This window comes from Hyla sarda, chromosome 4 (assembly GCF_029499605.1).
Source record: "Hyla sarda isolate aHylSar1 chromosome 4, aHylSar1.hap1, whole genome shotgun sequence".
Classification (NCBI taxonomy): domain Eukaryota; kingdom Metazoa; phylum Chordata; class Amphibia; order Anura; family Hylidae; genus Hyla; species Hyla sarda.
Genome location: NC_079192.1, coordinates 182,111,200 through 182,126,681, shown reverse-complemented (window position 1 = coordinate 182,126,681; position 15,482 = coordinate 182,111,200). Strand labels below are relative to the sequence as shown.

The window sequence follows — 15,482 nt, the reverse complement described above, 5'->3', positions numbered from 1 at the left end:
GACTACAGCTCTAGCTGGTGCTCTCATGGGTTCGTATGAAACATTGACCAATGCCTTATACAGATATACTCCTCCTTCCTTGCTGACTCCTATTAAAACCGTGGCTGCGGTTTGGTCGGTGGTTTCTGGGAGCTTCTTGCAGCCAGCCGTTTCTCCTAGAGCACCTCTGGGGGGAACCCTCATTTGGAACACCTGCAGGAGTTGGAAGCGGCTGGGTTCTGGAGTTCCCATGGGGTCAAGTTTGCTATGCACTTCTTGGGGAGATTCACTCTTTCCCATCTTTTGCGGATATGTATGACCATTATAATGTCCCTTGGAGTGCCCATTTCCTGCATCTCCAGCTGAGACATGCGGTTAATGCGCTATTTGGCTCCTTGGATATGACCCCGGTATATTCTTTTGCTCCTGGGTGCAACCGACCTCTCTAAGCCACTGACGCAGGCGTATGCCTTGCTCCAGTCTGTGGGTCACGAACCTTTTGCATTGGCCCATTTGAAGTGGGTGGAGGATCTGCCGGAACTATCTGAGGAGCAATGGAAAGAGGTTGCAGTGACATATGTCAAGAGTGTTAGTGCCCGGGACATGCTTATCCAGTCACGCTTTATTCTCCGTCTGTATTATACCCCGGTTAAACTCTTTCGTATTGGTGTTTCCCCTATGGATGTCTGTTTTTGTTTACTGAATAATAAAGGGTCCTTTATGCATGCGGTGTGGAGTTGTCCTTGTGTGGTTACCTTTTGGAGGGCAGTGATGCAGTTTATGGCAGACCATCTGGAGTTTATTTTTGTTTTTAACCCTAAGGTTAGTCTGTTGGGGCTGGTTAATGGTTTTGTCTTGCTCCCATATGCCTATTCTCATCAGATTCCTCTTATTCTTTGCCCGTAAGGTGGTGATTATGGCCTGGAAAGATACTTCCCCTCCTCCCATTTTTCGCAGGTTTGATCTGGTTAATAAATACGTCCCGCAGTATAGAACCTTGTATATAAGTCGTAAGTGCCCAAAAAAGTTCGATAAGGTCTGCTCCAATGGTTGATATTGGGTAAGTCAGTTGTCCCCTCGGAGAGTGTGAGATCCCCGCAGTAAGTGTGGGTTGCTATTGCAGTTTATGGGGAGAAACAGGGGGTGCTCTAGGGTGTATGTAGGGTGGGTGATTGTAGTTTTATGGTTGTCAGATGTTGGGCGGTTCTGCTCCAAGGGCTTCACATTTGGCCCAGTTCCTGACAAGTGTCATCATTTTACATGGAGGCTCAACCTTTATGCTGATGTCTTGTTATTCTGTTTGCATTTCTCTGTGTGTGACTTGTATCCAGTATAGCTTGGGTGCTCTTGTAGTGCTCTCTGGAGTATTGTTGTGTTGTTTTGTTTTTGACAAAATTATAAACAAAAAAAACAACACTACAGTAAATTTAACAATTAGACTTCGAAAGGAAAGTAACACTTACAGTGATCTCCAACACATGCTTTCAAACTCCTGTATTTAAAACTCCGCTTTACCCAAACAGCAGCTCAGACCAGAGCACAGCATAGGTTTATGAGGGATCGGTCCTGTCAAACTAACCTGATCAGCTTATATATGGAGGAGAGTTCAGGACTGGACCAGGGTGAATCGCTATATGTGGTATACCTTTATTTCTCCAAAACATTTCATACTGTGCAACATAAAAAGTTCTGTAAACTGGTTAACACAATAGAGGACAGTGCACTGTTACAAATGGATCTGGATAGGTTGGAGGTTTGAGCTAAGAAGTGGCAGATGAGGTTCAACACTGATAAATGTAAGGTAATGCACATTGGGAGGATAAATCCAGGCTGGGATTATGTATTAAATGGGAAAAACTGGGGACAACATGCTTAAGAATTTAGGATTGTTAGTTGTACAGTGTCCATATTAGGACATCATCAGGCAAAACTCTGTCCTCCCTCAGGCAGAGCATCCTCCTCCATCCTCACTCAGGCAAAACTTCCTCCTCCATCATGCAAAACTCCGTCCTCCCTCCACCCTCAGGCAAAACTCCTTCCACCCTCAGGCAAAACTCCTTCCACCCTCAGGCAAAACCCCATCCTCCCTCATCCAAAACTCCCTCTTTCCTCATGCCAAACTCCCTCCTCCTTCCTTCCTCAGACAAAACTCTGTCCTGCCTCAGGCCAAGAGGTCTGCAGAGTTGGAGAGAGGCCACACTTGGGATCATAAATGAATAGTGCAGTGTTTCTCAACCAGAGTGCCTCCAGCTGTTGCAAAACTACAACTGCCAGGTGTGAGGGAGGAAAGAGTTTGGGCTGAGGGAGGAAAGAGTTTAGGATGATGCCGGAGGATGTCCTAATATGGACACCATATAGTTGACAGTAACTGTAGCATCTAGTGTCAGACAGCTGCTGCATCAGAAGGGGCATAGATGCACATGGCAAAGAAATAATATTGCAACTGCACAAATCACTAGTCAGACTACACATGGTTTATCTTTGTACTCATCATTCATATGCTAGCGTACTAAATAAGACTATACTTGGAGTTTAGCACAAATATCAGCAGATCATTTCACACTTTAATTTAGTATTTTTGTCAGAAAGAACATGTCTTAACGCTATGTGTAAAATCTTAAGACACTTTGTGATATCTCATATATTATGGAGGGACCATTCCTATTCTATTCTTATTTTATTATAGTTATTTGAAAATCTTTAATAAAAATAAATGTGGAAAAAAAATTGTGTCCACAAAGCGGTAAGTTGCCTGAGATATTGTAGATAAACGTACAAACTGCCCTGAAATATAACGTCAGCAATCAACAGAAATAATAACATATCGAAGGGGATAATATGCAATTGAGCATTAAAAGCCAGGACCTATATTTTTAGTACTCCCTCCTAAGGATAAATATCTTACATTTTATTATGTAAAATATGTCTATGGGGGAGGTATACCATGGAAAGTGTATTGATAAATAATTACCTTGATGATCTGTGACAATAAACTAACCTAGGTACAGGGATGTGGGAATCCTATCGCCCGACGCCCGGGACAAGTAGTTTTGGGCGCCGGGCAGGTGAATTTTTCATAGATTTAGCCCTGTATCGGGCTAGCAGGGCCGGACCGACTTCGGAAATCTCACCTCACACCTGCGCTCAGTGTATGGAGGGGGCGGCGGCCCCCAGCTGATTTCAGTAGCCGGGGGCCGCTGCTCAGAGAACCCACCCCGTGCCCCAGTCTGTCCTCCTTCACACACAGAAATCCTCCCCGTGCAGTGCAGTCTGTCCTCCTCACACACAGCAGTCATTATGGAGGTGAAGGAGCTGTGCACGGACGTCATCTCTCCCCCCCTACTCTGTATTTCCCAGTGCAAACTTGCAGCCTCCCTGTGGTAGATGAGGTCCTGAGGAGACAGAACAGGGGGAGGGGGATGGAGCTGTGTGTGGGGGAGGGAGGAGCTGTGTACCGAGCTGTGTTCGTCCTCGCTCTCCCCTTGCTTCTTGTGTACAGTAGAAGCTGGTGAGTGTGAAGCAGTGTGAAAGCTCAGGTGAGGAGGTTGAGCATGCAGGCGGCGGGAAGGGTGGTTGTATATGTATGTAATGTATAATTAGGGGGGGTGTATCAGCGGCGGGTGTATGTATAATGCAGGGCTGTGGAGTCGGAGTCGAGGAGTCGACGAAATTTTGGGTACCTGGAGTCGGAGTCAGCAAACAATGCACCGACTCCGACTCCTACTAAATTTAGATTGGAATAAAAAATAAAAAAAAGCAAGTTTAAATATCCCAATTCACAAAAAGTTATAATTAATGAATTCTCTACTATAAGAATAAAGATCAATGCATGCAGTGCCTCATGTAACTGCAAAATGAACACGTTAAGCTTTTCATGTGCTTTACTATTTGGCACACAACGCACAATTAGGAGCGGCAATACTTATACTTTCCATAGTGTTGTGTCCTGCTGTTACAGGGAACCCATGGGTAACCTAGCCTCTCACTGATAAGGGATTAAGGAAATATGTTTTTTGCAGGACTAGAGCCACTTGCATAAGTGAAGGGAATGGAGGGTCAATAGTTCAAGACTGAAGCTGTAAACCATTGGAAAAACTGCTGTCATTCAGCTAAGGCTATAAAAACTTGTAAACTCGATTGTTAGCTTAAAGGGGTACTCCGCTCCTAGACATCACGAGGGGCGGAGCCGTGATGTAGTGATGCTCCGGCCCCTGTATCGCCCGTCATTAAGCACAGAGCAAACTCGCTCTGTGCAGTAATGATAGCGCGGTGCCACATCGGCGATCCCGGGGTCCCCAGCAGCGGGACCCCAGCGATCTGACATCTTATCCCCTATCCTTTGGAAAGGGGATAAGATGTCAGATCGCCGGGGTCCCACTGCTGGGGACGCCCGGGATCGCCGCTACAGCACCGCGCGCTCATTACTGCACAGAGCGACTGAGTAATGACAGGCGATACAGGGGCCGGAGCATAGTTACATCACGGCTCCGCCCCTCATGATGTCAAGGCCTGCCGCCTCAATACACGTCTATGGGAAGGGGCGTGGGGGTCGTCACGCCCCCTGCCATAGACTTGCATTACGGGGGCGGGCCGTGATGACACGAGGGGCGGAGCCATGATGTCACGCTGCTCCATCCCCTGTATAGCCCATCGAACTCTCTCTGTGTAGTAATGAAAGCGCGGTGCCGCAGTGGCGATCCCGGGGGTCCCCAGCAGAAGGACCCCGGCGATCTGACATCTTATCCCCTATCCTTTGGATAGGGGATAAGATGTCTAGGGGCGGAGTACCCCTTTAAACTTGACTATGGGATTCTACTAGGGAAATCATGTTTTATAATAAATGCCCCTTCCTGCATCCTCCCACTGCCCTATCTTCAGCAGCAGATCAGCACACACACTGTTCAATACAGTAGACTGTTGGCTTCCCAGCCAGTAGTCCTGTGGTAATGACATGTATGTTGCCTTTCTTTCCTTCAAGGAATGTATAAAATACATTCACATATTAATACAGAGGAGTCGGAAGCACAGAAAACTCCGGAGTCGGAGTTGGAGTCGGAACATTTATCTACCGACTCCACAGCCCTGGTATAATGTGTGCATATGTATGGTGTATGGTGTGAGTGTATGTGTGATGTGTGTATGATGTCTGTGTGTGATGTGTGTATGTGTATGATGTCTGTGTATGTATGATGTGTGTATGATGTCTGTGTGTGTGTATGTATGTAATGTATGATGGGGGGGGCAGCGGCGGGTGTATGTATGATGTGTCTGTATATATGTAATGTATAATATAGGGGGCAGTGGCCTGTGTATGTATATGTATGATGTGTCTGTATGTATGATGTGTGTGTGTATGTTATGTATAATATAGGGGCAGTGGCCGGTGTATGTATGTATGATGTGTCTATGTATGTATGTATATGCTGTATAATATAGGGGGCAGTGGCCAGTGTATGTATGTATGATATGTCTATGTATGATGTATGTATATACTGTATAATATAGGGGTAGTGGCCGGTGTATGTATGATGTGTCTATGTATGATGTATGTATATACTGTATAATATAGGGGGCAGTGGCCGGTGTATGTATGTATGATATGTATGTATATACTGTATAATATAGGGGGCGGTGGCCGGTGTATGTATGATGTATGTATATACTGTATAATATAGGGGGCGGTGGCCGGTGTATGTATGTATGTATGAAATGTCTATGTATGTATATAATGTATAATATAGGGGGCAGTGGCCGGTGTATGTATGTATGATGTGTCTATGTATGTATATACTGTATAATATGGGGGCAGCGGCGGGTGTATGTATGATGTGTCTGTATGTATATACTGTACAATATAGGGGGCAGTGGCCGGTGTATGTATATGTGTATGTATGATATGTATATGCATGTATGTTTTGTACAGGGGCGGACTGACAAGTGCTGCTGCCAGTTGTGCTAGCTCATTTTTTTTTTGTGGCTTCTGGCCACCTGCACTAAATTGCACCCCCAGAATCCCACCCTTCATACTCACCCGCCAACCAAGAGCCCAACAGATGCACGCAAACACGCCCGAACCAAAACTACAACTCCCAGCATGTTGGACCATAACCTAAACTATAGAACTATAAAGTGCAACATGCTGGAAGTTGTAGTTTTGGTTTGGGTCAGCTGCAGAGCCATAGGCTGTATCAGGGCATGCTGGGAGTTGTAGTTTTGGTTCGGGTCAGCTGCAGAGCCATAGGCTGCATCAGGGCATGCTGGGTCTTGTAGTTACTAACTGCAATTCCCTGTATTCCTTGTATTCCTTGTATGCCTATGGCTCTGCAGCTGACACGGAACAAAACTACAACTCCCAGCATGTTACACAATAACCTTAACTGTACTACTATACAGTGCAACATGCTGCAACACCCACACAACCATAGGCTGCATCAGGGCATGTTGGGTGTTGTAGTTATCTACTAACTAAATGCAACTTCTAGCATTTTCTGACACATAAATTTGAGTAAATAAAATGCACCACACAAACTGGAGAAGCAGAACACCCCCCCCCCCCAGTAACACAGCGTTGTTCACTGTTATCCAATCAAAAGACTCCATATATAAGTCCCTATGAAGACTGAAAAATAGTGATGAAAATATTTTAAAAAGTGCGTATATATGTGAATAAGCCCCTTTCCTAATAAAAGTTCTGATAATAAATGGTTCCGATAAAAACTACAGATCCCGGCGCATAAGATTACCCTCATACATCCCTGTATATGGAAACATTGGAGTTATAGGGGTCAGGTGGGGGGGGGGGTTGCCTCGGGTGTAAAAGGAGCTAGCTACAGCTCTCCCTCCCGCCGCTAATAGCCTAGCATGCTGCGATCGCCGTGGCCGCTATTAAACCATTAGATCACCGCTGTCTAAGTTGACAGCAGTGTCTAAAGGGATCTCATATCCATCCCTGGTGGTCTAGTGGCATGGATCGTACTATTTTGGTTGAAATTATTTAATCTACCAGGACAAGTGGATTTTCTTGAGGGACAAGTAGATTGTGCTCCGCTTTAGTCCCTTGGACAAGTAGTTTTTTTTTCTAATTTCCACACCCCTGTAGGTATTTACAAAGACAACTGCCAATGCTTATAACAATATTTATGTTTATCCCTGTAAACTACAACTAATAATGCCAGCTTATAAAGCTCCAGTATAAAAACATGTTCAAACACATATTAAAAGCAGATTTAGTTTTAAGTGCCAAATTTGAAATTCCTATGTATAACTAGCATGGTGTAAATGAACGCTCTACACTATATGTTTGCACTGGTTTTATGAAGAAGCCATAACGGTCTCACTAAGATGATCATTTTTTTTGTCTTGCAGCAGGTCCATGTAGGCTCCTGTGAGAAGATCATCTTGGGAAATCTTCAAAGAATTCATCAGCTCTTGGGCTATAAGATCCCCATCCTGTGCCGTCTGGGATTCTATGAGAACAACCTATAAAAATAAATCGCCATGGGAGAAATATATCAGTAAAATAAATACCAGAGAGAGTTATTGCAGATACATTAATAAACAGAATCTATGTGACAATCACATACTACTGCAGAAGAATGCTGAGTACACACAGAGATTTCTAAGGGAAGATGGATACAAATAAACCTGAGTTCACATTAAAGATGTTCTGTGTCCAACCCAAAAACTTAGATTTTATTGTCATTAAAGGGGTTAGCCGACTTTCACCATTTCTGAGATAAGGCATGTGGTGCAATAATATACAGTCAGTTTCTATTGATTTTTAATAATAATACTTACGGTAGGTAAATTGATGCCCCCTTGCTCCCACAGCATTTACTGCTTATCAACTGAAGACTACATTTCCCATGAGTCTTCAGTCTTTCTTTATCCCCTTCTTCTCCTCCTGCTTCAACTGCCACCATTTTAAACTGGCAACTTATTGTAGTATTATTGGCCCTAACCCGAATACGGGACCCTGGACTATGCTCATTTATCAACAATTTTTTCCAGCTCAGTAGTGCCGGTTGGCTTGTTTCTATATACAAATTAACCTATTGTAGTATGTTGCTCATCCAACTGTATATAGCAGCGATCTATATATTAGACCTGTCTTGTAACCCAGATGTGTCCACAGAGATTTTTTTGAAGTGCTATATATCTGTGCAGTCACATCTGGCTTTGCTATATACTTGCACCCTTGATGGACATTTAGGCTCCTGCGATAAACTGTACGTAAGGACCCAAAAACCATCTGATGTAGCTGAGCTGAATTTGTCAACAAAGATAGATACCTAGGGGGAGATTTATCACACCCTGTGTAGAGGAGCAGTGGGGCTGTTGCAGATAGCAACCAGATAACTTCTTTCATTTTCAGAGGCCTTTTTAAAAATGAAAGAAGGGATCTGATTGGTTGCTATGAGCAACTACACCACTCTTCCTTTACATAGGTTTTGATAAATCTCCCCTATAGTGTTTCAAAAACAACACGTGTGTGGCATGGTCAGCTTGACTACATCCGCCTCATATCATGTACCTGTGAGGGACATTCCCTTTATTTATTTTTGACATTTTTCAAGATACTGTATATGCTGGAAAAATACCACATGGATGCCTATTTTTTGTTTTGTTTTTAGAACAACTGTCACCAGAATTTACCCCCTAAGGGCTCATTCACACGAGCAGATGTTTGTGCGGCTTTTCCGCAGCTGATCTGCTGCTTTTTATTTTCTGCTGCATATTTTATCATTGACTTACCAGCAAAAAATAAGCAGCTGAAAATCTGCACTATAATATGCAACAAAATATGCTCGTGTTAATGTACCCTAAGGGTCCAGTCACACGGGCGTATTTTTGCTGCAGATCTGCTGCTGATTTGCTGCCTATTGACTTTAATGGGCAGCAAAATATGCTGAAGCAAATCTGCAGCAGAAAATACGCACGTGTGAATGCCTTGTTAGGGTACGTTCAGACGAGCAGATCCACAGCGTGCCTTTAGATGTGCCTACTCGAAGCAGCACTACAACGCTACGAGCAGACGTGCTGCAATGTGCGAGTTGCGGCATGTGCAGCATTCTCGCACACATCGCGGCTACTCTCAGCCTAGCTAAAGGAGCAGGTGGAGTGGCTGTGATGTGTGAGTGTATACTATGCATGAGCGCAGCGACTTGCGCATCGCAGCATGTCTGCTCGTAGCAGCGGATTGCCGCTATGAGCAAACACAGATGGAGGCACAATGTAGGGGTCCATTGTAGACAGATCCACAGCATAAAATATGCTGCAAATCCATCCATGAGAACGCAGCCTAAAGGTACATCATGGGTTAGTATGGGGGTAAATTTTCATCCATTTCACTGCCATCATATATGCTGTGTATTTTTCATGCAGAAAATCCTCAAATATACCACATATGACCTTACATATATACATCTTTTCCTATTGATTACAATGACAGTAATATACAAAGAAGAAAAACAGACACATACACACATTTATATACACACACACTACATATACAATACACTTGCCTCTGTTATGTGTGTCAGGCTTGCACTTCCCTCACTTGGCAAGACTACTGCTCTCCTCCTCCAGCACAGGGTAGCCATGAATGGGGTGATAGCAGGGATAAGGCTGTATATGAGAGGATGGGATTGAGGACACAATGCACAGGCAGCTCTGCACACACTTCATGGTCTGAGCTGTGTGATGCAGGCTGTCATTCCTCCCTCCTCAGTGGTGTTAACACCTCTGAAGAAGGGGTGTTAATTTGCCATACCCCGAAACGCGTCTGGTGTTTGATTTGGAAGCCGGATCCCACTGAACTATATTCACACTTAGCACCTATCCTGGTGCGTCTTTTACCCGCTAACATCTATGAGGACTTATTCACATTAATGCCTCAGGAATGAAAGAATTGCCCTATATCCACCTAGGATTACTGACCGTCTGCTGACCGTCTGCTGAATAATCCTATTGGAAAAGATAAAGACTCTAATATCTGCTAAAAACAAGCGTTCACCACAAAACAATCAGCTGACCTGCAATCAGCTGACTGCTGACGTCAGACGCCGCCGAGAAACACGCTGACCGGCCGAGCACCGCTATCCTCGTAGCTTCCTGAGGGAGACGTGGCCGTGCATCGCCACCCCAGCTCGAGCGTGACACAGCCAGCTAGACCGTAGGAGCGGTGCCGACAATTTCATTCACAGCTATTACGCTCCATATCAATACAGCAACCATAGAGAGTACAGCATATGGAAACACTGATACAGTGGATATAATTGGCAAAGAAGAAAGACTGCTTCAATATATGCGGGACATATGAATGTGGCCACTATTCACACAGGACTATATTAAGACTGCGATCATTTACAGGATAGAACATATGGTTATCACTGGAAACCACAGTTGTTTGATACCATCAGCACCATATTCTGTATTTATTTGTACTTTATTTGCAGGTTTCACACTACATTTATATTTGTATTTGTAGGTTGTATTTTCATTTGCAGGTTGTTCCTTACATTGTAGGACAATTTACTCCGTTATAGGGGACACAATTTCTCTAGGTTTCATTTGAGCCATTGTGTTTTTTCCATTCCTTGTGTGAATTGGTGACCATATGGATACCTACTGATATTATTAACATATCGGTTTTACCAAGCAATTTAGTGGCATCCGTTCTGTATTATTTTTAGGTGCCAACTTGGGGCCCCACGTAAGGCACATTAATATTAATATTTTTTAAATTGTATATTGTCACTTGATATCCATATCTCATGTATATATATTGAGGTACATAAAATAAATTTATTTTTTGGTATATCTTATCGATTTCCTTTCTTGGCATTCCCAGACTGTTACCATATAACTCTTTGAAGAGTTAGTGTACTGATGACTGGTATATTCTATTTTCTTTGATTTAACTCCTTTTTTTCCTCTTTTGGGTGAGAGGTATCCAGTTAACCTCGTACATTTTATGTTGTAGAGCTACGTCCACATTTCTAGATTAGTAAATTACTTTTATTTAAAAATCTTAATCTATTCAGTACTTAGCTGCTGTATGCTCCAGAGAAAGTTATTTTCTTTTTGAATTTCTTTTCTGTCTGACCACAGTGCTCTCTGTTGACACCTCTGTCCATGTCGGGAACTGTCCAGAGCAGGAGCAAATTCCCATAGCAAGCCTATCTTGCTCCGGACAGTCCCTGACATGGACAGATTGTATTAAGTAATTTCAAAACTTTTTGGCACCAGTTGATTTAAAAAAAAAAAAATGTTTTCCACCAAAGTACCCCTTTTAATTTACACCCATCTGATTGATTCCTTGAATTGTCAGACAAACTACAGTGTAAACCTCATATCTTGAGAATGGAAGGGCTGACCAATAAACTATAAAAGGGTATGTGAGCAGAGCACCCTAAGATATTTAATGATAATGTAATCTCATATTTGTTATGTTGGCCACAGGTCCTCTTTAAAGGGGTTCTCCGGAGCTTAGACATCTTATTCCCTATCCCAGTGGTCGGTAAGCTGCGGCTCACGTGCAACATGCGGCTCTTCACGCACTTTAACCCCTTAAGGACCCAGCCCAAATTTACCTTAACCCCTTAAGGACTGAGCCCTTTTTCACCTTAAGGACTCGGCCATTTTTTGCAAATCTGACCACTGTCACTTTAAACATTAATAACTCTGGAATGCTTTTAGTTATCATTCTGATTCAGAGACTGTTTTATCGTGACATATTCTACTTTAACTTAGTGGTAAAATTTTTTGGTAACTTGCATCCTTTCTTGGTGAAAAATCCCAAAATTTGATGAAAAATTAGAAAATTTTGCATTTTTCTAACTTTGAAGCTCTCTGCTTGTAAGGAAAATGGATATTCCAAATCATTTTTTTTTTATTCACATATGCAATATGTCTACTTTATGTTTGCATCATAAAATTGATGAGTTTTTACTTTTGGAAGACACCAGAGGGCTGCAAAGTTCCGCAGCAATTTTCCAATTTTTCACAAAATTTTTAAACTCGCTTTTTTTCAGGGACCAGTTCAGGTTTGAAGTGGATTTGAAGGGTCTTCTTATTAGAAATACCCCATAAATGACCCCATTATAAAAACTGCACCCCCCAAAGTATTCAAAATGACATTCAGTAAGCGTTTTAACCCTTTACGGGTTTCACAGGAATAGCAGCAAAGTGAAGGAGAAAATTCACAATCTTCATTTTTTACACTCGCATGTTCTTGTAGACCCAATTTTTGAATTTTTGCAAGGGGTAAAAAGGAGAAAATTTTTACTTGTGTTTGAAACCCAATTTCTCTCGAGTAAGCACATACCTCATATGTCTATGTAAAGTGTTCGGCGGGCGCAGTAGAAGGCTCAGAAGGGAAGGAGCGACAAATGGTTTTTGGGGGGCATGTCACCTTTAGGAAGCCCCTATGGTGCCAGAACAGCAAAAAACCCCACATGGCATACCATTTTGGAAACTAGACCCCTCGGGGAACGTAACAAGGGGTAATGTGAACCTTAATACCCCACAGGTGATTCACGACTTTTTCATATGTAAAAAAAAAATAATAATTTACCTAAAATGCTTGGTTTCCCTAAAGTTTAACATTTTTAAAAAGGGTAATAGCAGAAAATACCCCCCAAAATTTGAAGCCCAATTTCTCCCGATTCAGAAAACACCCCATATGGGGGTGAAAAGTGCTCTGTTGGTGCACTACAGGTCTCAGAAGAGAAGGAGTCACATTTGGCTTTTTGAAAGCAAATTTTGCTCTGGGGGCATGCCGCATTTAGGAAGCCCCTATGGTGCCAGGACCGCAAAAAAAACCCACATGGCATACCATTTTGGAAACTAGAGCCCTCGGGGAATGTAACAAGGGGTTAAGTGAACCTTAATACGCCACAGGCGTTTCACGACTATTGCATATGTAAAAAAAAAAAATTTTTTTTACCTAAAATGCTTCTTTTCCCAAAAACTTTACATTTTTAAAAAGGGTAAAAGCAGAAAATCCCCCCCCCAAAATTTGTAACACAATTTCTCCCGAGTACGGCGATACCCCATATGTGGCCCTAAACTGTTGCCTTGAAATACGACAGGGCTCCAAAGTGAGAGCGCCATGCGCATTTGAGGCCTAAATTAGGGATTGAATAGGGGTGGACATAGGGGTATTCTACGCCAGTGATTCCCAAACAGAGTGCCTCCAGCTGTTGTAAAACTCCCAGCATGCCTGGACAGTCAACGGCTGTCCGACAATACTGGGAGTAGTTGTTTTGCAACAGCTGGAGGCTCCGTTTTGGAAACCGTAGCGTACCAGACGTTTTTCATTTTTATTGGGGAGGGGGGCTGTGTAGGGGTATGTGTATATGTAGTGTTTTTTACTTTTTATTTTATTTTTTGTGGTAGTGTACTGTTTTTAGGGTTACAGTCGCACGGGCGGGGGTTCACAGTAGTTTCTCGCTGGCAGTTTGAGCTGTTGCAGAAAATTTGCTGCAGCTCAAACTTGCAGCCCGATACTTACTGTAATCCTCCGCCCATGTGAGTGTACCCTGTACATTCACATTGGGGGGACGACATCCAGCTGTTGCAAAACTACAACTCCCAGCATGCGCTGACAGACTGTACATGCTGAGAGTTAGTTTTGCAACAGCTGTAGGCACTCTGGTTATGTATCACTGAGTTTGTGACCTTACTCAGTGTTTCAAAACCAGTGTGCCTCCAGCTGTTGCAAAACTACAACTCCCAGCATGTATGGTGCATGGTGTAAGGTGACTGCTGGGAGTTGTAGTTTGCAACAGCTGGAGGCACACCGGTCGTGAAACACTGAGTTAGGTAAAAAAAAAAACTCTGAGCTGTAGTTATGCAACCAGCAGATGCACCACTACAACACCCAGCATGCACTTTAGCTGTTTGTGCAAGCTGGGAGTTGTAGTTATACAACAGCTGAAGGTACACTTTTCCATAGAAAAAATGTGCCTCCAGCTGTTGCAAAACCATAAGTCCCAGCATGCCCATAAGGGAATGCTGGGAGTTGTGGTGGTCTGCCTCCTGCTGTTGCATAACTACAGCTCCAAGCATGCCTTTTTGCATGCTGGGAGCTGTTGCTAAGCAACAGCAGGAGGCTGTAACTCACCTCCTGCTGCTGCTCCATCGCAGGACTGTCCCTCGCCGCCGCCGTCGTTCCTGGGGCCCCCGATCCCAACATGGACGCCGGGGATCGGGGTCCCCAGCACCCGGGGTCGTCTTCCCGCACCCGCTCACGCCCTCCGGAAGAGGGGCGGAGCGGGGTGCGGGAGTGACACCCGCAGCAGGCGCCCTGATTGGTCGGCCGACGAATCAGGGCGATCGTGAGGTGGCACCAGTGCCACCTCACCCCTGCAGGCTCTGGCTGTTCGGGGCCGTCAGAGACGGCCCCGAACAGCCAGTAATTCCGGGTCACTGGAGACCCGATTAACCCGGAATCGCCGCAGATCGCTGGACTGAATTGTCCAGCGATCTGCGGCGATCGCCAACATGGGGGGGCATAATGACCCCCCTGGGCGATATGCCGGGATGCCTGCTGAACGATTTCAGCAGGCATCCGGCTCCGGTCCCCAACCGGCTAGCGGTGGGGACCGGAATTCCCACGGGCGTATGGATACGCCCTCGGTCCTTAAGAACTCGGAATGCAGGGTGCATCCATTCGCCCTGCGTCCTTAAGAGGTTAAGGACCCGGACATATTTTGCACATCTGACCACTGTCACTTTAAACATTAATAACTCTGGGATGCTTTTACCTTTCATTCTGATTCCGAGACTGTTTTTTCGTGACATATTCTAGTTTTTGTTAGTGGTAAAATTTTGTCGATACTTGCATCATTTCTTGGTGAAAAATTCCAAAATTTGATGAAAAAATTGAAAATGTAGCATTTTTTTTAAAACTTTGAAGCTCTCTGCTTATAAGGAAAATGGATATTCCAAATAAATTATATATTGATTCACATATACAATATGTCTACTTTATATTTGCATCATAAATGACATGTTTTTACTTTTGGAAGACATCAGAGGGCTTCAAAGTATAGCCGCAATTTTCAAATTTTTCACAAAATTTTCAAAATCGGAATTTTTCAGGGACCACTTCAGTTTTTGAAGTGGATTTCAAGGGCTTTCTTATTAAAAATACCCCATAAATGACCCTATTATAAAAACTGCACCCCTCAAAGGATTCAAAATGACATTCAGAAAGTTTTTTTTTTAACCCTTTAGGTGTTTCACAGGAATAGCAGCAAAGTGAAGGAGAAAATTCAAAATCTTCATTTTTTACACTCACATGTTCTTGTAGACCCAGTTTTTGAATTTTTACAAGGGATAATAGAGGGAAAAATCCCCCCAAAATTTGTAACCCAATTTCTCTCGAGCAAGGAAATACCTCATATGTGGATGTCAAGTGTTTGGCGGGCGCAGTAGACAGCTCAGAAGGGAAGGAGCGATAATAGGATTTTGGAGAGTGAATTTTGCTGAAATGG

At 43.6% G+C, this 15,482-nt stretch overlaps 1 protein-coding gene across 1 annotated transcript in view; it reads right to left on the bottom strand.

Moving 5' to 3' along the window:
- Positions 1–4,665: 4,665 nt before the first annotated feature.
- Positions 4,666–15,482, bottom strand: part of LOC130367426 (uncharacterized) — a 25,634-nt gene continuing 14,817 nt past the window's right edge. The window contains exon 7 of the mRNA XM_056569843.1: positions 4,666–7,458. Coding sequence (XP_056425818.1) covers positions 7,291–7,458 — 168 coding nt within the window. The 3' untranslated portion in view covers positions 4,666–7,290. The remainder of the gene's footprint in view (positions 7,459–15,482) is intronic.